The 25,835-nt window shown below is 35.1% G+C and overlaps 1 protein-coding gene across 1 annotated transcript in view; it reads left to right on the top strand.

Moving 5' to 3' along the window:
- The window catches only part of LOC117180237 (glutamate receptor ionotropic, kainate 1-like), a 709,739-nt gene that overhangs the window by 85,438 nt on the left and 598,466 nt on the right, over positions 1-25,835 (top strand). The window contains exon 3 of the mRNA XM_033372626.1: positions 17,549-17,701. Within this exon, the coding sequence (XP_033228517.1) occupies positions 17,549-17,701 (153 nt within the window). The remainder of the gene's footprint in view (positions 1-17,548; positions 17,702-25,835) is intronic.

The raw sequence follows: 25,835 nt of genomic DNA, 5'->3' as shown, positions 1-25,835 counted from the left end.
ACATATTTTACTTAATATTATCAAATAAATATTTCTTTATGAATATTTCTATAAAAATGAAGTCTTTTCAGATGTCAACTTTTATTATTTTGCCACAAAAACTATTCATGACTATGAATAAAGCTCACAGCTTTACGATATCCCATGGCGCATATGGATTTGATTATTTATCCTTCATAATAAAAAAAATCAAAAGTCCTAAAGAAAAAGTGAAGATAGTTCTGGATTCTCCTTGGCAATATTCCAGGTGTTTTTTTTCCGTTTTTTGAAAAAATTAATTATTTAAACAATTATATTGTTTATAATTTAAAAAAATTTACTAATGGACCCAAGTGGGGAACCTTACATAACGACTTCGTGAGGTTCTTCGCTTGGGGTGATTGCTAGAGAGATTGATAAGCAACCTGGGTCGGAGCAGTGTTGCGGAACGAACGTGTTATTTACTTAAATAGCACGAGAATTATGGATCAATCTGAAAAATCTCTATCCCTTTCACACACTACTCCTTTCCCCAACCACGCCTACTCCGAAAGGGAAATGGCTTAATGGTGTAATAACAATAATAATAATATTTAACAATTGTGTTGAAAAATTCAGAGTTGTTAAGTACTGCCCCATTTGGGCGATCGTCTTTTCATCCACGGCTACCTGTGTAACCTTCCCCCTCTACTACGAAACGACACTACCTCTCACTGGATTCGAAGTTGCTTTAGGCCCTCGATGCTATGCCCCCCATAAAGATAATGCATTTGTCTGTCAAATGACCTATTTCCTCACTATTTTCACGCCTATACCTCGATTAAAAATGCTAATAGGCCGACGTAGTCCCTGACATTTTGACAAGTTTGAGAATATAATCGTTAATATAGGTAGATTCTCAACAATTGCAATTAAAATATTAAATTTTCATAAGCTCCCCATTTAATTAATGAAGTGATTCAAAATAAATTTTCTATTGATCCTTAAAACTTAGTTTTGTATAAATTGTTGATGTACACAGTGTTGGCCTTAGAGTCAGGTGAATTGAAAACAATTGAGTTGTTTCAAACGTGTTGGCACATAATGGCGATCCTTATCAGTGAGTTTTCTTAAATCTGTGAAATGTACATCATTTCTTGCAGGTATGCACTTTTTATTGAAAGTACTATTCTCAAAAAAGAAATCTTTTAAGGAAGAATAACTAATAAAAAAACAAATAAAATGTAGTAGGAAAATGTTGTAACCAAATTTATGAACAAATTTTTTTAAGTTTTTAGAAAACACTGCAGTCGAAGAACTCTTCAAATTATTTCTTAGCGATGTCAATTAAATCCAATTTTTTTTACTAAAACCCTTAAATACAGCTTTCTTATGTAAGAGAAATAGTTTTAATTAATGAATTTGTCTGATATGATGAGGAATTATATCGATGAAAGTGAGATTTTTTTCTCTTGAAAATGACACTGTAGTAACAATACAAAATTTAAAAAAAACTTTGTAGCTAAATAATGATTCAAATATTCATTAAAAACTTTTCTTTTCCTTATATCGCTGAAAAGTTGATTCACATTTCTTTCACAGTCGTAAGAATAGAGATTGTCGAGGAACATTGTAGTTTAAATTTTTCCTCGATTTCTTGTATACAAATTTTCCTTTGTCGACGTATTGTATCTCTTTAAATTATCTAAATTTTGATTTTTCAAAATGTTTATAATTTAAATTTTTGAAATTGAAATGTACTGAGTTTTCTGTTTTAAATTACTTCTGTGAAAGACAGCATTTACCAAATCACACTGTAGTAAAAAATCAATTTGTAAAAAAGAACATTGTAGTTACATAATTATATAATTCTGTTATTAAATTTGAACATTGTATCTAAAGAGTTTGAGTCAATTGGAAATAAATTTTCTATTACCATAAGAATTAATTTTGTAAACGTAGAAAAAATTGTTCGCCTTTCAAAATAAACTTTTTGTCGATATCAAAAAGAACATTTTTTAAAGAATACTTAAATAATTATTCAGCTACATATACTATGTCCTCTTTCGTCTTTTCTGTCCTTTTTCGACAAATTAATTTTTTTTATTTTGAATCTTATTTTTAACGATTAAAAGAAAATCTACTAGTCCTATCTAAAATGATTAATAATAAATTTATTGATTTTTTCAGGCGAACAACTTTTGTCTGTTAATTTTAGTTTGTACCTTGTGCCGTTTGTTCAAGAAAATTAAAAATTTTTATTTTGAATGTTATTTTTTACGTCCAAAGCCAAAACTACGTATCCTATCAAAATGTATAGTCCTTTTTTGGGTGAACAAGTTCCGTCATATTTTTTTCGTAGCTTGTGTCGCTAGTCCAAAAAATTTTATTTTTTATTTTTAGTGTTGTTTTTTATGACTAAAAACAAAATCTATGCATCCTATCAAAAAGTGATTTATTTGAAATTTGTAGTTCTTTCCAGGGTGCGCAATTTCAGCTCATTCATTTTTCTCGTATCTTGCATAGTTGGACCAAAAAATGGAATTTTTGGATTTTTCATTATTTTTGGTATGATGAAATTGGGAATTTTCAACTTTTCGACCAAATTAAAAAAGTTGTTATGATCATCTTGTAGGACTTTCAAAATTCAACGTTTTTCTTTTCCTAAACTTTTTAATATCATGTTATTTTTGGCTTAAAATGTTAATTTTAGTTTGTTTTTTCGGATTTTTAAAATGCTCTAACTCTGATAATTTTCTTTTTATATAAAAAATTCAAAAGGATAAATTGTTTGAGTTTCTGAGTACTATAAATAACCGGTCATAGAATTTTGAAATCTTGAAAAAATGTGGTTTCAAAAATTTTTGGTAGACAAATTTTGAATTTTCAACTTTTTCACCAAATTAAAAAAGTTCTTATGATCATCTTGCAGGGCTTTCAAAAATCAAAGTTTTTCTTCTCTCCACTTTTTTTCATATGATGCGTTGTTTGACTGAAAATGTTCATTTTAGTTTGTTTTTTGGATTTTGAAAATGCTCTAACTCTGATAATTTTCTTTTTACAGAAAAAAGTCATGAAGATACATGGTTTGAGTTTTTGAGTATTATGAATAACCGTACATGGAATTTTGAAATTTTGAAAAAAATTGTTTTCAAAAAGTTTTGATACGATCAAATTTTGAATTTTCAACTTTTCGATTAAATTAAAAAAGTTGTTATGATCACCTTGTAGGGCTTTCAAAAATCAACGTTTTTCTATTTTTTGACTTTTTTTCATAGCATGCGTTGTTTGGCTTGAAATGTGCATTTTATTTCTTTTTTTTGGATTTTGAAAATGCTCTAACTCTGATAATTTTCTTTTTATAGAAAAAGTCATAAGGATAAATTGTATGAGTTTCTGAGTGCTATGAATAACCGTTCATAGAATTTTGAAATCTTGAAAAAATGTGGTTTCAAACATTTTTAAAACGTGCTGACATTTTGAATTTTGATCCAAAATAGCTGGGTTACAAACTTGTTCTTTCTTTTTAGACCTTAAAAAAGTGTGCCAAAGCAGAATCCAATCTGATACATTTTTCGAAAGTTATCGTGCCTACAGAATACAGACTACAAACAGACAGACAAGCACCTTCGTAAAAATCGTTTTTTCTGACTCAGTGGGTCTCAAAACGTGGAGATTTGATGAAAACCGACAAAGTGAAATTTTACATAAAACTAATACCTTCTCATTAGGATGAGAATGTAAAAAGACCATTACATACGAAATAGCTCTCACTTCGATTATATGAACAGCAACCCATTATTAAATTGGACAAAATTTAATTAAATTGTCGAGTTGGACGAATGTGAAACTTTCAAATATTTTAGATTTTAGCTTTATGATTTTTCACCGTGATAAATTGCAAAATTACAAAAAAAACGTGTTTTGTTCATAAAATCAGATTTTGTGGGCGCATAGAAAATTTATAAATACAATTTTATTAATTTAATTTTCTTTTCTTATTGGATGCGAATACATTATTTGATATTTTACGCGCATATTGTGTAGACGAGATATTTGTCAATTTGCTATATTTCCCTTCAGCTGAGCAGGTAAGCCGAGAAGCATGGTTTGATAAAAGTGGTTGAATATTGTCTGTCTCGCTCGTTGCTAAGTTTCTCTTTCTAACAGGTCAAAAATTTTACCAACCGAATCCTACCAATTTTCGGGTATGAGGTTGTCTTCATAGTTGCCAGGGCGCACTAGACTGTATTTCCGATTTTCTTATAGATGTCACTGCAATCATTGCCGTGCTCAGCCAAAAGCTACTGTTTCGCCTTGAGCATGCAACACAATTTTCACAAAATCTTCCTTCCATCCTATTTGCTTGCTGCCATTTTCTTTTATAGCCAAACATGAATTTGCTTAAAGTATTCTTCATTTTGTGTAGCAATGTGCAATACTTTTCAAACTTCATGAACACATGGTTTTAATTATTTCTCTAATCATATCATAATTTTCCTTTAAATTGACTTTCATTAGAAGAAAAATGTCTTTTCTCGATAAACCGATTCTTATTTATTTATTATTCATTCAAAATCTTATTTATTTTGTGCCAAAAATGTGCGGGTACAAAATGTTCTTATTTTGGAGCATGGATTTGAAGTCCATAATAAAATATGGCGATTAATTAAATGAAAAAATTATTTGGGCCTGATAAAGGCCAACTAGGGCTCTAGGCCCATACTATTATTACACGACTGTATACATTTTTTGAAACCCCACCACGCATATTAGAAAAATTTGTCTTTATTTTGCATTTAAAATATACAATCTGGAGATTTTCTAACAAAATTTGTGTTTTTTTATAAAAAAAAAACACGTGCCCTTTGGAAGCCGGGCAGTTACAGGCAACTCTATTTTTAATTTTCTGTTAAAGAACATTCTAATTTGAAACGTATAATAAGTCCAATCGCAGAAAGCTGAAGAATCGTGAAGGTTTTCTCTACATGTTTATAATTTCTAATAGCGATTGCTCATTCTTTTTTATTTAAGTCAGGAATATTTTACCTCCCATGCATCACTTGAAAAATTTGAGCCGCTCAAATTTTCTAGTCCGTAACAGACACAACTTGCTCGCACGAAGGCTACTTTTGAACTACTATACCTAAGCTGGTATAAGGGTTTGGGACCCCTAATGTCCAAAATTGAACCTTCGGGATATTTGTCTAAGAGACCCACTACCTGAAATTTCGACAATCAAAAGTTAATTTATAGACTTTTGGTCAGCTTTTTTGGATACCGTACCACTATGGCGTCGCTTACTCTATAATCGTCATCATCATCTTCTGTGACGGTCTAGTAAATTACACTTCTTTTATACTTGATATAAGACTACTTTTGTTTATTGACCGAAAGATACAGAATGACTTGTCCGTAGACAGGGCGCAAGGACTACTGAGGCCCCGAGGGCCTTGTGTAGGCGTCGTAGGCGAACTACCCTTAGCTAGAATTAACGAGAAGGGAGAGTGGTAAAGTAGAAGTATTACACCCCCCTCGTTAGACTCGTTTTGCTCCGGAAAAACGCAATTTAACAACTTTAGGTGCTACTAACGGCTCACTGTTTTCAATTTCATGTGCAGGAGGAGCCTGTGGAACGTAGGTAACAATAGTTGGCGTTGGGGCTGTGTTATTATTAATGTTATTAGTTGTACAAAATAGGTTGAAACAGATTTTCGGCAGACATTTTCGTGCTAGATCGCAGAGTCCGCATTTGTACGTGGAGAATAAGGTTATTAATACTAACGCAACATAACCTAGGTATGTAAGAGTTTCTGTGGTGGTTTCAGTCCATGTTCGTGTTCGACGTTTATTTTTGACTCTGTTTAAAACATTATTGGTATCATCTAATGTTCTACCTGCTTGCAGCAATTGCTCATTATCAATCTGTTTTTGGATTGGTTGCAGTTTATCGTTGAGTAAATCTAGATCATTACTGGTATAAGGTACAGAAATATTTTTTGTGTAATATATGTGTTTTCTCAGTTCCCTACTTTGTTTTAACTTAACTATAGCACCTTCGATGGTTAAAATACAATTGCTTCCTGACGATAGAAGTGATGCCTCGGTAATTTTAATATCTTTAATTATTCCTTCGCAGTTGGTATTTAAGTCTATAGATTTTTCAGGAACTATAATATATCCTTGACTTTCTGCTAAACTAATAAAAACTAAATAATCGATTTTGAGAACGGATATCTCACATGTTGATAAGTCTAGTGTTTTAATACTACTACGGATAATTTGGTTTTCACAACTGTGTGTATCAGCTAACTAGCCTAAATCTTCCGCAAAAATAGTGACATTATGGAGTGGAGTCACTACGAGGCAGGAAGTGGAGGAGATGAGTGCAAGGATGATCCAGGCAGTCCGCATTCTGAAAACATAGGATTAGTGATAGTATGGTTTCAGACGATTTGCGTGGATTGTGAGGTATCTATTTTCAAAAAGAATTTCGTAATTAGTTTGGCTGGTACGCCGTATTACTGTTGCTGGACCTAACCATTCTGAATCTAACTTGTTTCTTTTTGTTTCGTTATGGACAAGTACAAGATCACCAGCACCGAAAATAGGGTTTAAAATAACAATATTTGAGTCCTGTAATTTCTTTAATCTCTCTTGTGTCCTCTGGATGGATTCTTTTCCTTTTGCTAAATAGGCTTCATGCCGCTTCCTGCACATATCCAAGAGTTCTTGGTGGTTTAAAGAACTGGTGGTGGCAAGAATTGAAGACAAGTTTGCTGTTCTTTCAAAGGTCATTTCGAAAGGTGTTAGCCCAGTTCTTTCATGAACTGCTACATTATAAGCCAAACAAGTAAGGTTGAGGTTCAAGTCACATTCCGTTTGATTATCGGCGATAAAAGTTTTTAACAAATCCTTGACCGTCGCGTGAGTTCTCTCTAATGCTCCATTCGCCTGAGGGTGAAAGGTTGTAGTTTTTATGTGCCTAATTCTAAATAGATTTTCGAATTTTTGGACTAATTCTGATATAAAGTTTGCTCCTTGATCAGTCAGAATTTGTTTCGGAGAAGAAAATATGTATATATAATGATCCATCAGTTGTGTTATAATTGACTCACTTCTGGTTTCTTTGAGCGGTATTAGGACCAGATACTTTATTAAAACATCTTGGATAGAGAGTATGTACTCGTTTCCAGATTGTGTTATAGGCAATAGTCCAAAAATGTCCATTGCGATTTTATCGTTAGGTGCCACTGGCACGTCGGGAATCGCTGCTTCGATTTTTGGCCTGATACGTGTTAACTTCTCTCTCTGACAGATGTCACATTTCTTAATGAAATCGATGACTTCATTCTCCATATTATCCCAAGAGATAATTTCTCTAAGTCGCTTTATGGTTTTATTTTCTCCAAAGTGACCTGATCCGATATTTCCATGTGCTTCAGACAAAAGATTTTGTTTGTCTTCTTCCGTTAATTCTTTGTTTGGTCGATCACATACAAAGAATGCATGTTCCGGGAATTTTTTATGAAGAAGAAAGTTGAGCATGTCATGCAACCGCACTTTTTCAGTGTTTATTATTAAAGGGTCTTCTATGTGGAACTTGAAAGTTTTTCAGTTCTTGCGATTATTGAAGTCCTTAATCTTCTTATACAGTAGTTTAATCCAGTCTTCTTCTTAATAATCGGGAAGTTGGATTTGTAAAAGGGAAAACAGAGTTTGTTTACTCACTTTTATCTAGTTTTTGCCGCTAGCGACAGATTTTGTCTTAGCTTTGCTAGGGAGTCGATTTCTTTTCCATGCCCGATATTCGTCAGCTACTTCTTTTTCGTCCTTAGGTTCCATGAATCTAAGCTTCATGAGCCCGATTTCAACATTTTCGCTGTCCGTTTCAGAAGGTTCGTGTTCGCTGTCGATGCCCGGTAATTCTATTGTATGTCCTTCTTGAACGTCTCCTTCACGTGTTGGATACATACGCGATAATACATCGGCGGCTGTATTTTCTTTTCCTTTTATATATTCGACTACATACTGGTATCCCACAAGGCGAAGTCCCCATCTGAGTAGCTTAGACGCTGGATCTTTAATATTGAAGAGCCATTTCAGGGCCTGATGATCTGTTTGGATTATGAACTTTCTTCCTAACAGGTATTGCCTCAAACGCTTGACTGCCCAAACTATATCAAGCAGTTCCTTTTCTGTTGTGTCGTAATTCATTTCGGGTTTATTGAGTGTCCTAGAAATATAACAGCAGGGATGACCATCTTGAGAAAGGATGGCTCCGAGACCTACATTTGAAGCATCTGTTGTTAAAACAAATTGTTTTTTGTAATCAGGGTATCTTAATACTGACGATGAGCATAAGCAGTTCTTTAGATCTTCGAAGGCTGTCTCGCAACCTGATGTCCAATAACAACGATTATTTTCCTTTGTTAGGTCAATTAGTGGCTTAGCCCTAGTGGAAAAGTTCTTAATAAATTTTTGATAATACCCGGCAAGTCCCAGGAACGATTTCACCTGTTTTGAATTTGTTGGTGTTTTGAAGTCCCTTACCGCTTGAATTTTATTGGGGTTTGGTTTTACCCCTTCTGCGGTGATAACGTGACCTAAATATTCTAACTCTGGTCTGAGATACTCACATTTATCAGGCTGCAGCTTCAATTCTGTTTGTCGCAGTCTTTCGAAGAGTATGACGATGTTCTCATTGTGCTCTTTGAGACTTGAGCCGAATACTACGATGTCGTCAAGATAAACAAAGCAAATATTTCCTACTAAACCTCTCAGAGCTGTGTCCATCATCCTCTGGAAGGTTGCCGGCGAATTCTTCTGACCGAACGGCATTATCTAAAATTCGAAATGACCTTCTTGTGTACTAAAGCCTGTATATTTCTTTGATTCTGGATCCATAGGTATTTGATGGAATCCGGAGCTTAATTCAAATGCTGAAAAAAACTTCGCATTTCCTAAGTGTTCGAGTATATCATTGATTATTGGTAGCGGGTATGCATCTAGATCAGTTCGTTCGTTTAGTTTTCTGAAATCAATGACATTGCGCCATTTCTTTTTCCCAGAAGCATCGTCTTTCTTCGGAACTACCCATAATGATGAGTTGAATGGTGATTTTGACATAAAGATAACTCGTTTGTTAAGCATCTCTTTTACTTGACGATTGATTTCAGCTTTATGACACTCTGGCTGGCGATAAGAAGGGATGTTAATGGGTCTCTCCTCTTTTAAGATAGTTTCATGTTTTTCTAGATCTGTGCATGGGAGAGGATCACCTTCTAAGGTGAAAATATCATGATAACTTTAGATAATTTTGCTTATTTCTTCTTGGTTATTTTTTTCAATATGCAAGAGTCTTGTGTTTGCTCGGAGATGTTCTAATCTCTTGGCTAATTCCTTTGTTGTAATAAAATGTATTCTATCTTCGCGCTCGGGCTGAACACTTATGTACATGGGTTGAATTTCCGTGGTTGAAAGCATCATCATTTGGCCTGTATGATTATAAATTAGAATTCGTAATTCATGGTTTGGATTCTATAAATTGAGTCCGGAATATGCGGATGATCTGTAATTAGCATGTGCCGCTGTTTCTTTTCTACTTGAAAGTTAATTACTTTAATCGAGTTTTCTGGTACAAATATCCCATCGTAGTGTAATTCGTGTTTAACGTTGTCTAATTATAAATGAGTATTTGGAAGGCTAAATTTATAACTGTACATGAATGGAACTTCGATAATTCCATCTTCTGGTAGTGGGAAATCATTTGGTACAATAACAAACACATGCTCTTTTCCCTGGAATTTAAAATTTGTTATTTCGTTTGTCCGATGTTGGTCGTTTCCCATAGAGAACACTTTGATAAATTTCTCGCACGGATGATTTAATTGAACAAGCTCATCCTTGATTAGGTTGAGTGAGGATCCGCTGTCCACTAAAAGTCTTCCTGTTCTGTTTGTTCCATGTAGGTTTGCTCTAATTGAGAATAGTCTTCCTGATATTGCGGAGACTCTATCTCTGTTGATAGTTGATCTTCGTGATGGGCTAGAACATTTTCCGGATATTCTTCTTTCACCTGTAAATTGTGGACATGATTCGGCGGGCGGGAGTTCGAGTGTCCTATCGGAAAATTTCGGTCTCTACTGTAGCATTGAGATTCGTTATGTCCCGGTCTTTTGCAGATTTTACAAAACATCTGAAGTCTTTGTTGTAAAGGCAGGGAATGATTTGGAGGGTTGTTAATACTTGGGTACTTTGAGGCGGATGATGCATGTTGGAATGCTGTCCTAGATTGAGCAAAGACCGGTTTTGTCAGTGGTTTGTTACCGGGTGGTCTAACATTTGAGTATCTATTGTGATGCTTTTCCCTATACCAAATCTCAGACTCTAAGGCTTCCTGCTGTGCTTCGTTTAAAGTACTCGGTCGGAGAGGACGAACTTGTGCGCCGATTTCATCCTTCAAATTCATGATATATTTTTTAATTGCCGATTTTTCTTCTATTTGAATTGCTCAGCGTAGCGAAGTCGGATTTGATTGTTCGTTCTGCACCGCATAAATTAGTTTATTATAATGCTGCCGGAACCGCATATTATAATTCTGAACGGTCTCAATCCCTGTTTGCTTGACAGATTCGAGTTTTGACCGACTTAACTCAACTGAATTGATTATACCTACATTTTGCCTTAAGGCGGAGAACAACTGATCATAATCATCTATTGAACTGAAGCGAATTGCGCGTTTTGCTTGGTCCTTAATTTTTTCGGCTATTATAAAATCCAATAGTCAATCCGGCTGCAAACATCTCGATTTCGCCCGCCTAACTGACTTGATAAAGTCCTCGACACCCACATCATCACGTCCTCTCAATTCTTTGACGGTTCTGATGATGTCCTTTGCGGGAATAGACGTTGTCACAGGAATGGACGTTGTCTGTAACCGATTAGCTTGAGAAGACCTGAAATTTCTTCGCGGAGTCAGGGATGTAGAGCTACTTCTAGACTCTCGGCCTTGAAAATGATATATTTGCACACTTTCCTGGGGATGCTGGGTTACTACTGGTACGTTTTGCCCGTAATTTTCAGCCTTATCCGTTCTATTATTTTCTAGTGGAGGAAGAGACGCATTTTCTACTTTTTGAATATCGATATTTTGGCAAGAGGGATCTTTTAGTTGCTTATTTCCTTGCGGAGGAATAGATGAATTTTCAGGTTCTGGTAAAACACGATTTTCGCATGAGGTATATTTTTCTCCTTTTCCCGAACTCTCATCTTCCGTTAAGAGCAAATTTCCCTGCTTCGCGAGATATTCAATTTCTCTTGCGCGCTGAGAATTTTCAGCGTTTAAAATTCGTAGCGCATCTTCTATCTTTTTTTGAAAGGTTTCCATACCACTCAATTTTTCTATAATAAATTTTATGGGGTCATCCAACATTGTGGATGCTTGCTGCGAACCGCACGATAAATCTTCTTTAGACATTTCTCGAGCAGTGAGGAAAGGATTAGTATCGGGATTTAGGTTACCCAAAGATTCTTCACTTGTTCTCGATTGTACCGTCGGGTATTCTATTAAATTTTGTCTATAAGCTGCGAACGCCAGTGTGAGGTAGTATTTTTATCGCACAATTTTGATAGTTCGGATCGCGACGCAATTTGCACAATGCTTATTAATTTTATAAACTAAACGTAGGCAGTTTTTTTTTTTTTTTTGAAGAAAGAAGCCGCGTATTACTTCTCACTATTTTTGAATTATTACAATTTTCACTAAACTCACGCAACAGGAGCTTGAGTGTCACTGGCGCATTTAAAAATCGATGGTAGTCTACTCATGTTGGCAGGGTCAGGCGGGATGCTGCAGCTCCTCCGTAGGCAGACAGCTGGCCGGAAAATCGGGAAATTCTTAGCCTCCCGTAGTGTCCCCTTTGAAAAGTGACGTCGCGCCTTTCTTAAGAGTCAATTAGTAGCTTCACTTGATTTGTACTATTAGCGTGATCTCTTTTGGCTAAAGATTAATCCTTTACTGATAATCCTTATATGCCCTGGTAGTACACTTGCGCTATCTTTGAAACCTCGTTGGTTTTCACACATATAGGACTATGTTGCCACAATTCACTTAACTGCACTTAACTGTCTTAACTTCACAAATTCTTTTTTTATCCCCGAAGAACGTCGTATTGATCAAAGGGATCGTGGCTAGGATCGCCAAAATAATGTGACGATCTAGTGAATTACATTTCTTTTATACTTGATATAAGAATACTTTTGTTTATTGACCGAAAGATACAGAATGACCTGTCCGTAGACAGGGCGCAAGGACTACTGAGGCCCCGAGGGCCTTGTGTAGGCGTCGTAGGCGAACTCCCCTTAGCTAGAATCAACGAAAGGGGAGAGTGGTAAAGTAGAAGTATCACACTTCATGCTTATCGCTGCTAGATTCTACTGCATTGATGTTCTTATTGGCCATGATGGGTTTAGTGACCGTAGAAACATTAGCCGCCGGGTATATTTTGATGGTACGGATGGACTTGATCCTTTTCGAGAAAAAAAGCTCCGGATCTACACTCAGCGACGAAAAAACAGAAGATAACTGGCTTATTTTCCCTTGCAACTAGAAGATCATTTATTCTGGCTAATTAGAGGCAGTTTTAAGGCTAGATTGGACGATTTTCAAATTAGGAGCAGAAAGGTTCTGAAGAGGGATTAATCAATATTTTACTTAAATCCATTGCCTAAAAAAACCTGTAAAAATGTTATCGGTTTACATTTTCTATGGACAAAAAGGTATACTACGGCAATTTATGGGAGTTTTGTTAGGTTAGAAGAAAATCCTAACCAGATAGGTCCAAACGGCCACTAGATTCTGATTAATTGAAAATAAAAAATTCGAGGTGGAAGCTTCAGATAGCTCTTCTCCAGATGTCGTTTTCATGTTTTTAGGTTCTTCGTCAATCAATGTCTATATATTTCTATCTCTTGGTAAATATAACACTGAAATTATTTTTCAAAAACCTTTCTTACGGATGTCTCTCTCACTCTCTCTCTCTCTCTCTTACACACTGTCGATACCTTGTCCTTATAATCGCATTTCTCTTCTGTGCGGCGAGTAGCCATTGTCGCAAAGACTCTCTTTGATATCCCTACTATTCACACGCCAAGCAAAGCATGTACATGCTCTCTCTCTCGTTCTTTCCATTTACTCTCTTACTGTGAGATCGCCTTACTGCTCCACCACTATATAAGCTCCTTTGCCCTCACGTGCATCGTCAATGTATTAGTGTACTTTGTATGATTCCACAAGCATACAAATTTTTTGTCGCGTCAACATTTTTTTATATCTTTGAAATTAAACTCATTCCGCTACTATTTTTTCAATTCTTTTTTCTAAATAATATACGACAATATTTATTTATACAGCTTTATCAAAATGAAACTGTCTATTCCTTCAATATCCTCTTGTGTAGCTCAGTCATTCCACTGTCTCTTCAACTCTGTATTTGTTTGAATCTTGGCTGGCAGTTCGATGCGTGTCTCATTTATCTTTTGATTTTTTGCTATATTTCTAATATTTTATACATTTTTAAATAGCAAAATTGTAGTGATTAGGCTCCCCTATCCCGCGTATTCTCTGCAAGTGCTACAAAACCTCCACGATCTTCAGTGCCCTAACTTTGTAAATATTGGGAATTTCAATACACCGAAATTCATAGATGGTAACTTATGTCGCAAAAAATCAGACATATTCGTTAACATTATGGAAGACCTTGATCTTGTACAAGAAAATGTTGTCTTAAATAAAAATAACCTGTGTCTAGGCCTTAAGTTCACAAAATAATCAATGCACCATTACTAAACCTGTTATTCCATTACTCCCGGAAGATGGTCATTTCTGTGCATTATATCATCAGGGACTGCGTCCACCTTTATAAGCCTAAGAGTTCACAGCATAAGAAATACTCACTTTGATAAAGCGAGATCACCTCCGCTACATCCGTGACATTCAAAGAAACGTAAAAAACAACCCAAAATATTTCTGAAAATTTTTTAATAGCAATACAATTTGCAATAAACAACCTACGATTACACAGCTCACAAAAAAAACTCTGCAACCCGAACTAAAACACCTTACTCATACGTTTTTGAGGTCGTTGAATTTGAATCCTGTGTCAATTTGGCACTGAAACGTCAGGAACCAGGTCAATTGACGGTGAACAGGGAGAAAATCATTGGATTAGAAAAAACCTCTACTCTCAGACGTTCTTGGTGTCGCTCAATCCGGAAATAGGGTCATTTTAACCATAATATGTCAGGATAACCGTCAAAATGAAGAAAAACATTGGATCAAATAAAGCCAATGGATTGAAGAAAACCTGTGCTCTTACAACTTTTTGGGTTCGTAGAATCCGAATCCGGAGTTAGTTCGACTCCTTAATTAAACTCCATGGTTTTGTACATTTTGACAATGAGATGACCTTTTTTCCGACATGATTGGGTGAAAATTACCCCAAATACGGATTTAGCAACGCCAAAAGCATCTTCAGTTGTGGTTCACGCCGATATAATATTATTTTTTTTAATTTACCTTGATCCTGATCTGATGGATTCAAAATGACCACAGATTCGGATTCATCAAACCCAATAACGTCTGAAGAAAAGATTTTTACCGATACAATTGTTTTTTCACTTTAAACTTCACTTGACCTTAATCCTGACCTGATATAGTCAGACTGATACTGAATTTATAAAAAAAAAGGAAAAAGGTCTACTTTCTTCAATTTTTTGAAGTTTAAAAGACAATTAGGGAAAGTAAAAAACGTCTTCACGGACTTATCGCTATACAGGTATAAATTGTCTTGCTTTGAAATATTTTGTCCGATAATTTAAATTTAAGCAAAAAATTTGCAGTTTAATTTTAAAGAAATTCTTCGTTTTTTGAGATTTTTGTCTATATCTACGATGCGGAGATAAAACGATTTTTTCATCAAACTGTAGGGAAGAGTTTTTTGATTCCCAAAAGAAAGTTTTTATTGCTATTAGAACATTGCGCAAACAATATTTTGGTTTTTTGATACACCATACGGCTCAGTTAATCTTTCAATCGTAAAGATTTTTTGCCTTTGACTTAATGCTTACGTTTTTTACATGTAAACGCTGCTGCAATGGCTATGTATACACTTAGTTGTACTTTTATTTTTTCTTATAAGGTGGGTGCGGGGAATGTAATGGTCAAATATATCTTCAATCGGCTCTTCGGGTGCTGGGCTTTCCGTACCGTAGCCACTTAAAAACAGCAAAACTTCAAAATGAAAAAATTCGACAGAAAAACTCAATAAACGCCAAAACACTACAAAGCTCAATTTCAAATCTAAATATCAGTAACAAACTCTATACCGAATCGAAGCAGTGCTAGTCCAGCCCAAAAATGTGGATTATAGTAGAGGGATCACTTGATATCAAAACGAAAGAAATCCCTGAAAAAACAGTCAATATTTAATGCAAAGAATGACAATTATTTCATTAACTTCCGATCGACATTGATCTTTCTTATAGCAGGTAGTTCTATCTATCCAAGAGACAATTCTCCTCTACTTTAGAAAGTAATAATTGAAAAAAGTTCCATTTTAAAAGCTTAAAAATGACATATTATTAATCTTTTGTACGATTCTAACTAATCTATAATAGACAAGTTCTTCCGCCGTTCATATCTATTGATACTGGAGGTTACCCAATCTTAAGATTATAATACTAAACGCAGGGATATAATTATGTTCAAAGACAAAGAGGTTTAATTAAAATTGGAGCGTATTCGCAAAAAAGCTAAACTACACATGGGTGATCGAGGGGCAAGTAAAATATGTCATAAATGGAAAGACGGTCGTAACCAAATTCTAGTGATGTATATCCTCATCGAGCGGTCATAATTAAAATTCAAAAGAGATAACCAAAGGGGTAAACAAAACTGAGGGGCCCGTGATCTTCGCTAGGGGCAACAGCAGTTAAAATTCAAAAATGATAACTAAAAGGATAAGCGAAAATCTAGCGTAGTCGTAGGTAAAATTCAAAATCGGTAACCAAAAGGGTAATCATAATTGAAAAAGAATAAACGCAACCTACGATCTGGTCATCGGTGTCGGGATGGTCGATATCAATGTTTTAACCAGTATTCAAAAGAGTGATAAAAAGATCTTTATGAATATAAATACAATAATAATCGCTAATTGACCACGAAATAAGACAATAGGCACACATTGAAAATAAACCATAGCGATCATCAATCAGTCAGAATAGATGAGCAATAGAAACTCAAGAAATCAATCAAAAGCAAAATAACATCTATAAACAATAACAATTATCAATCAATCAAATAAATTAAAAATCACAAAATCCATCAAAAAACAATATTTAAAAGTCGGAAGTCCCACAAGATAAATATTATACTTTTCGTTCGTCGTCTGAATGTCTACACTAACTCTAGAAATAGGCCCTGTCACCGAACCACGTCTCGAACACGTGTCATTAAATTTTCTGAAAAATAGGCTGCAACAAAATACCGAATAAGTCCATTTAATACATTGAGTCTTATCGTAGGCTAGCAGCCAAACTTTCAGTGATTAACTCTTCGAAAATCCTTCAAGATCTTCAGGAAGTATTCTTTGGAACTTTTCAAAAATAATTGACCAACAAGATAGCAGCGATAACTCCTTCAGCAAAGAAATCGAGAACTAACTTCGAACTACGTAAATTGTCGCACTCGGGAACACCAACGGAATAGAAGACGACTCAAGGTGTACTATAGTTCATACCTCTCATCGTCTTCACCTCCTCGTAGCTCGGATGCTGATTGGTGGAGTTGGCTCGACCTGGCTCGACCTGGCTTTAAGACCTGTTGGCGACAGCCTGGAGTCCAAATTTATTCTGACTTGTGCAAAAGATTTCCTGATGTACCAGTAGTATTAATAGTAATAGTGCGGGCCTAAGCTAAAGAATACTTTGCCCTCATCAGAATCTCTGGTTCTTTTAATATCCTCTGTATTTACGGGTATCCAAGATGTAATCAAGATTTATTTCATTTGACAATTTCGTGGATGAATGAATTGATTTGTCCCAAGCAAGGAGATACATATGTACTCGGAAACCTAACGTGGTATTCTCAGTCTATCCCTCTTATTTTTCAATTGCTTTTTTCTTATTTACGTCTCTCTTTTGCTCATTAGACATCATCGGAAAACAGTAATTCAAAAACTATTTTTTAATATTTAATATTCTTTGAATCAGTTGAAGCACAAATATTATTCCAATTTGCATGAGCCCGAACTACAGTAAAACTTACAGGTTTTTAATTTTTATTCTTTCATATACTCGCTGGCGTTGAACTTTACTTAAGCGCGGCCGAGCGAGGTTTTTTCTTCTTCTACTACATTATTCCTTTTTCATTTTAAACTTTCTGATGTTTAATTACTACGTGCAATCGTAAATAATGATTTAGCCTTACAACTTCTATAATTATACTGTAATTATAAAAATTTTAAGAAGTTCCCAGAAAATTTCTTTTACTAACAGATAGTTATATACTAATTTTTTTCTTCTTACATAGGTGCTATATTTCACGCTGGAGATGAGAATTATCATAAAGCATTCATCACAGCTATTGAAGATTTAAAGAAAGATCGTTTATCTAAAATTGAACTGGAACCACGAATTATCTGGATAAATTCTACAATCGACAGTTTCAAAACAGCTCACGAAGGTAAAACTAAATATTTATTTTTTTAATCAATGCCGTGTTTTCAAAATGTATGCAGAAAAATTAATAGGGTTCAGTAAATTTATCTTGTGTGCAGTTATTCGTGTAGACAAACACAGACGGCGGTTAATGGACTTTTGTTTAAGAAAATATTTACTTTGTACTGCATGTGTGTATCAAGAAAAGATTTTCGTGACATGAGAAAGTATATCGACGCCTGTATTTAATGAAAGCCAGCATAAGTGCTAACAACGCGGGGTATTTGTGAATTTAGTTTTAAACGTTTCGCATACCCAAAGTAGGACTTCATCAGGATTACACAAGTATTTTCCGAGTTTTTTACCAATATAAAACAGACGAAGCTTCATTGACAAAAAAGTCTCAAAATATTAACATGCCATACTTTAGGCATACAAATGCAAGAGTTAAAAAAGAGGAAAGATTATAATATCGGTCCAGATCGTGGCCAGATGCGGTCCACGTGACCACCAATTGCTGAATCTTCAAAAATGTATGCAACTAAGATTTCTTGTCAGGCACGTGTAGTGTTGCTAAGAAGCTAAAGTAAAATATTTCTTTAATTATTTGCATCAAAATTCCAATAGTTAATTGCAATAATTCAGGTTTTTCAAATTCTATTCTTTTGTAGTTTTGGTGAGTTCCGAAATCGAATTGGTTATTAATGATTTCATTAGTTATTAAAATTATCTTCTAATATGTTTGTAATTATTATTCATTCAAGTTCTATTAGACAATTTCCCAAAATGTTTAGATGATGATATACATGTCTTCTTTAATGGTATTTTGTCTAATGCTATAATAAGCTAACCAGGAAGGGAGGAGATTGCTATTATTTATACTAATATTATTGGAATTTTGAAATTCATCTAATGATCGTAAATTTTGAAGTTTGGGTAGTAAAACGAAAGTTATTGATTTGACCCTTTTGATGTTTTAAATTTTTATTAACAATTGACATTGTTACTCACCAGCCAGTCGTCTCTCGGATCGCTGGGAGTATCCAGCGAGCATAATTGATCAGAAGTAGCACGAGTCTGTAGACGGGGACCAAGGTGAGGATCGTTACCCTTGTCCAGATAGCTCGCTGCGCAATTAGCGTGCTCTCTGCTTAATGCTCTTTTGCTCCCTCCCTGTCTCATCTCCTTCAGTGTTTTGGATCTAAGGTATCTCGCATGGAGCGGTCGGCAGCATCAGTTACTATATAGTACATAGCTGACGCATGGACTCTGTGATAGTAAGCAATAACAATTTCTAACTGCACACACTCGCAGGGTCCACCATAACAAGAGTTACCCCCGAAAAGGAAAAAGGTTGTGTATTTCGCTAGAATCACTGTCATCCAGAGAAGGGTGTACAGTACTTAGGTAACCTCTATAAAAAGGAAGAGTGTGCTTTGGTCGTGTCTGTCACCGAATTCGCCCCTTTCACAGGAGGAGTATATAAAACTACGGAGAAGGGATGTAACCAACGGGAGCGTGTTCTAGGAAAGGGAAGAAGTGTGTCTGGGGATGAATATCGCCGAAGTCACTTTCTCCATAGAAGGGTTATGAAAAGGTTATTGATGAAGTTTCTCTCCTGCAGAGAAGAGGTATAAAATGGAAAAGGGGGATGGCTCTTGAAAAAGGGGGAAAAGTGTGTAACGATTTAAAGTTAGCAGGATCGTGTTTCTCACAACAAAATCACGTAGCAATCTGCATCAAAAGCTTGTCGCCGTGGGTATTGTGATTTCTCTAGAAAATATTTATAAATAGTTCAGTGACATCTAAAAATTGGTTGTTTAATTCTATCGCATATTTTTTATCAAAAGTTAAGACGCAATCCTGACCAGGGGAATATATTAAAAGCATAACCAAACAAATTTGCAAATCTCAGGTGACCCCATCTTCCGAGAGCTTCCGCTTTTGCAGTCAGCCACATTGCTTTGGGCTAAGTCACCAATGCTACGAATGATGGGGTTACGTCACCATAATAGTGCACTGTCACCCACAACACGCTTCTCTCGGATGAAGGCCATGGTTCAGATAGGAGTGGCAATATGACCAAGCCGAGGGTACGCCTATACAATGGCCACGGGCAAATACAAAAACGTCAATTTAAAAGGTCGCACTAACTCAGGAGGGACATCTTTACCTGTCGTCAAGGAAGCTCGCAAATTGAAACTTTATGTACGAAGTGTTCTTTGGTACGTAAAAGATCTACGGAGGGATCTTCTTTTATGCACATTTGATGTGTCTCTTTTCAAAGACCAACAGTAGTCTGACATCATGTTCACATCCCAAACAATGTAAGCAGGGTCTTTGTTATTTCCCAAAATTTTTTTTTGAATTTATTTCAAATAACTCCAAACTGCTCTCTCATTAGTTGTCATTCTCATTTCGAATTCATCATCATTTATCAGTTCATCATTCATAATGTTTTTCTCGGGTACGACTGTGCCACTCACAAATAAATCATGGATACTTTATGCTCCCGCTTTGTTGACCTAACAAAATACTGTTATTTTCAAATTTCCAACTAATTGCTACTTGTGACTATCATACTTCAATTTTTCGAGTAGAAAATGAAGATTATTGTATTGCTCTTTCAAGATCACTGAATGACCAACCGGTATAGAGGCATATATGTTTCCATTGTGAAGTAAGACAGCTTTCAAACTCCTCACTGATGAATCAATAAATAGTCGCCAGTCACTAGCTACATATTGAACACTTTCATACCTATTTATCAGTCCTTTAATATCATTGAAATAAACCAAACCCTTTGCTTTGGAAAAGAATTTCCGGAATGGGCGATCTCGATCACGATAAAAGTCACTCGAGTACATGGAGCTAAAAAATTCTTCTCTTTTAATCTACAAGCTACGAGTTCGGAAATTCCTTTCGAAAGTCCTGTGTCTCGAACCAAGTCACTTAGCTCGTCTTGAGTAAAACCATGAGAATTTCCGGGCTGTTCATCTTCTGATTTTTGCGATTCATTTAGCTCGTCATTTTGCTGATCTTCGAATTCTTCAAATGACATTCTTCTATATGTATCATTAGTTTCTTTTTCAAAAGATACTTCGTCAGTGAATATCTGATGTTCACTTTCAACCTGCTCAATGCTGCTTAAAACAGCATGAGTCACAGATTGAACAGATGCATATAATATTGTAGAATTATTCTTTCTATGGTACCCAGATGGTTTGGTCAACGCAAAAGTTGTTTAATCGATGATAACATGGGGTTGTTGATGAACTTGTAGCATTAGACTCTGAAAGGGCTAAGTTTCCCACCAAATTAGAGCTGTGGTCGCATCATGACGACGATTGCGGGCCCGCTTGCTCACCCTGACCAATCGCCGATACTGGGTTTCCGAGTCCCTGTATCGTACGGCTACTTTTTCTTGTGCCTCCCATGACAGCTTGAACAACTTCACCCAGGGACTTCGCCGGTGACCCGATGCCCACCGTCACCACATGGAGATGCCCTGGGAGCAGGCACAAAAAATGTCTATTGACGATGTCCCTTCTTATAGCATATTATGCATATAATAAATCTTGGCCTCTGTTTGACCTGGATAATGACCCTGTTGGTCAAATATAAGGTCATCCCTTACGGCGAAAATGCTCAACAGTTGAATGTGATTTCGTTAAATGATAGGCCCATGATCTGAAATTTAAAGTCGGTTGAATGTAAACACTCGAGCTTGAAATTAAACATTAACTCATTCCATTTCTCATTTTAGACCCTTAACCTATCATTTCATGAAATCACATACACCGGGATCGTGATCAGCGACCTAAAAAACATAAATGTCCACTGGTTCGAGACCCGTTCCTACATAAGAAATCAGCCGAGAGATTAATAGAAGGATTTGACCTCTATATGACCTCCAAATGACCTTCAAATGTCGGTTCAACAAACAGGTCAAGATGTATTCGTACGTAAAATTTTCCGTTCTTTCATAATCCGAGGTCAAAAAATTGCATCAATTGAATTAAGGTATTTGACCTTCATTTGACCTTGATCTAGACGTGATGTGGTCATATGGACAGCAGGATCGTGAACAGCGACCCCAAAAACATAAAGGTCATCTAGGCTGAAGGTATCGCTCTAAAATCGCTCTAAAAGTTTGGGAAATGAAAGAGAAGGTAATAAAGTCCATGTCTCTGCTTTATTGCGGTGGAAATTTTGAGAAAAAGTTTTCTTTGAAGAAAATACCAGTGGAAGTTTTCTTTCCCAACTTACGTCCACACGGAATGAGATATAGTGTTGAAAAATTTGGCACGATAAATAGAAGGCATGCAAGAATATGTATCTGGTCCTAAGTAATTAGAATAGTGAGTTTTTTTTAATTACTGTTCTTGAGAAATACCGAACGTGCTGTCGTCAAACCCTGCAAGCAATTTGCAATGTTGTCAATGGGCTAGTTATGAGGTTTATATTGATCAAAGTGGGGCAAAACAACAAAAATAGCTCACGAACATTATGCACAATAATGCAAAAACTAATGTTTGCATTTGAAATGCAAATAAACATATTTGTCTGACATACGTATCAGTCTGGTATCAGCTGTCAAAGCAGCACTAGCGCAGCGAGTAGACAACTTCGAACAGGAAAACAGATTGCATGATTACTATAAGATAAAGTTAAAAGTTAAACTTCTGCTGTAAAACCTAAATGTGTCCGTCGATAATCATTATTTGCATAAATAACATTTTTTCTTCCTCCAACTCTTTTCAAAGCCACAAACGATCCTTTAATATTTATTAACATTTCCCGAAAAAAATTTCCGCATTATTTAAACTTTTATTTTTCAATATTGGTGAAAAATTTTGATATTAGGGCTGACTTGATCAGCTGTTATACTCATAACATGGCCTTAAACTGTCGTAATATTATTAAACAGGTTAAGTTTCTCTTTTCAAATTTAAAATTTAAAAAAGAAAGAAGAACCAGCTTAACAAGCATTATAAAAATGGTAACAATTATATTTTTTATGAGAGCAGGACCGAGAAGCACTTTGCTATCATCAAATTTACTATACTTCAAGAATGACAGTCAGAAGAATCGTCTAATCTAACGACAGAATTCCAAAGGAAAAAAGATGCCAATTTTCACATGTAAATATAATGAAATTAGCGCTAATTTTTGTTTAAGGATGTAAACATATAGAAGTGGGACGATGGTCGTGGAAGCTAAAGCGTAAGCTTTAGATCCACTCGGTCGGCTTGTAGATTTGATTCCTCTTGGTGGTTCTGAACCGACCTTAAACTGCAGGTCCCCCTTTCACCACAAAGAATATGTGTGGGGGTGTGTAAAGGAATAGGGAAGAAGGTGCAAGAAAAATCTAAACTCTTAATGGACGCGTTAGAAGCTTCCATACCACGTATAAAGATGTATATATAGAAAGAATTCTAGAAATGGAATTATATGAATCATTGATAGGACGAAAATCATTTTTCTTGATGTAGGATTCCAATATGCATGTCAAATAAAAAGTGAGGAATAATTTTATTAAATATTATTATGTTTACTTTATTACCTTACTTTCTTAGTATTAATTTTTACCATAATATGGAATATCAATGGTGCTAATAAGATCAAATTATTTTTTTTGTAATGTTAGTGGAATTATGATTTTTGTTTCAGGTTTGAAGTTATTTTAGTCTATAATAAATTTGTTAACCGATAATGTTTTGTGGAAAGTTATTAGAAAAAAGGTAAAGGTTTACTGTTTTTAAGTTTTTAAGACAAAACTGAGGGACCGAAAGGTAGGGGAGTTAGCGAGAAGCTATGAAGAATAAGGAAAAAGGAGAAGGAAAGAAAATTATAAGAAGATGGAGGATGAGTGAGGAATCTATATATATATAATAAATAGGATGAGATAAGAAAAAATGAAGAAGTACCAAAGTATTTAGAAAAGGGTTGGGAACCGAGAAGGTTGAACAAAATAGAAAGATTTAGATTGGGAAACGAGGTAAGGAAATAAAAGCATTGGGAAAAGAAAGAGATCCGTAAATACAGCAGCTGTGAATGGGATGAGAAAACATGGGAGCATGTATGGGAAGCATCTAGGAGAAGAATGGAAGATAAAGGAATTCGGCAAGAGCATATGTCGACTAAGATACAGTTGTTTTCACGCTCTGTCTCTCTCTCTCTTTCTCCCTTTCTCACTTGCGTTCTCATTTTCAATCGCTCGCGCATTTGTTCGCCAACACAATCCAAATTTCACTATCGTAAAAAAAATATTAGAATCCAGATATAAGATCTTCCTTAAATAGTTGTAAATAACTGTAAATAGTAAGGATAAGATTTTATTAAATATGTATGTGAAAGTATTGTAAGGAATGGAAGTCATGTCAATCCTTAGGGGACACATTATGAATAATGAAGAAGAAATGAAAGCTACCAATTTACTCTACGATTTTCATGGGGGCCATCCGTGTTATGAGCTTTGTACAGGGAGTGTGATGTCCACGCCATTCAATGTTCCTGATAGGGAATACTTCGTATTCAGAGTGAGAGGTAAAAATCCGCCTCTTTATAGACACAGTCGTTTCACTGGCGATATCCCATGACCTCGTTCTTCAAATAATAATCGGCAGTCACGTGAAGAAGTCGCATGCGTCTCTCGACCGTTTGAACACAAATAGGTCAGTCTTTGCTGGCATGTATCTATTCTGTGACAGCCAGAAGAGAACTCGCAGATAAGGCGGGAAGTCTATGCTGATCATACTCGTGCTAAGAATTTCACCTTAAAACCCGATGATTCCCTGCAGTTCCATTCAAAATCCCTATGGACTCCTACAAATACTTAACGATTTCGATAAAAAATCGTCGCACGCGTACAAATTTTCTTTACAAAATTTTTTTAAATTTAATTAAATTTTTCTCGAAAAGTATATCTTTCTTCCCTCCGCTAGTAATCGAACAACCGAAATTCTAGTTGAAGGTCGGGTGCTTTCCTCCTAAGCTATTAGGAACATCGAAAGCAGAATTATTTTTTCGAAATACAGCTATTATTTTTCCAGGTTTTACAAGTCAAATTTTTCAAGGAATCTGTATTATCATCAGAAAAAAACATAAACTGCTTACGTCCTTTCAGACTAAGCGGAGCTATGAATTAAACATTTTTACATTATTTACGTTTTGGCACGCACAGAATACGAAAATCATACAATTTTATCAGTGTCTGTCTGTTTGTATGCCTGTCTGTATTTATGCATGTCTGTATGTCTGTCTGTATTTCTTTCTTTATGTCTATCTTTATGTCTGTGTTTATTTATGTCTGTATGTATGTATGTATGTTGTCTGTCTGTACGTCTGTCTATATGTATGGTTACCTGAATGTAGTACCCACGCTAACTTTTGAAGGATTTGTCCAATCGAGTCAGCCTTTAATACACTTTTTAAGGTTCTGAAAATGAAGGCTAAATTCGATAAGCAGATATTTTCAACCAAAATAAAGAAATTTAGAGCATTTTCTACATTCAAAAAATTTTTTCGTACAAATTTTAGAAAATTTTGTCGAAATTTCTTATAGATGGGTAGAAGACTTGAAAATTATCAAAACAAAATTTTCAATTTCAATAAAAATTAGAAAATGTTTATACTTTTGAAAATTTTTTAAATGTCCAGAAAATAGGAAAAAACATTTTTCTGATAGATTAGGAAATTTTATTTAATTTCTTCACTAGATATCAAATATATTTAGAAACCTATGAAGTCTTTTTTTTTCATTTACCAGCCCATTAAAAATCACAAAAATTATAAATCGAGAAATTATAGACGACAGAATTAAACGTTTTTATAATTAAATTTTTTCTAAAAAAAGATCTTCTCCTTCGATCGATAATGAAAAAAATTTTTAATCTTTTTTGGTTGACTGAATTTTCTCTCGCTTATTCTCGTATCTTGTATTGTTGTACTCAAATATATTTGTTTTATTTTAAATGTTGTTTTTCAAAAATAAAACAAAAACTACTTATCCTACAAAAAAGTACATCTTGCAAAAATTGCTATTCTTTTTTAAGTGCACAATTGAGACTCCGGATTCTATAACCACGCATAAAATTTGCCTGGCCGCTTCAGGCCGCTCGAGTTGGCCCCTGATGGCTTGAAAATCAGTTTTCGAA

This window comes from Belonocnema kinseyi, chromosome 9 (assembly GCF_010883055.1).
Source record: "Belonocnema kinseyi isolate 2016_QV_RU_SX_M_011 chromosome 9, B_treatae_v1, whole genome shotgun sequence".
In the NCBI taxonomy this organism is placed as follows: domain Eukaryota; kingdom Metazoa; phylum Arthropoda; class Insecta; order Hymenoptera; family Cynipidae; genus Belonocnema; species Belonocnema kinseyi.
This window is presented reverse-complemented; position numbering and strand designations above follow the sequence as displayed.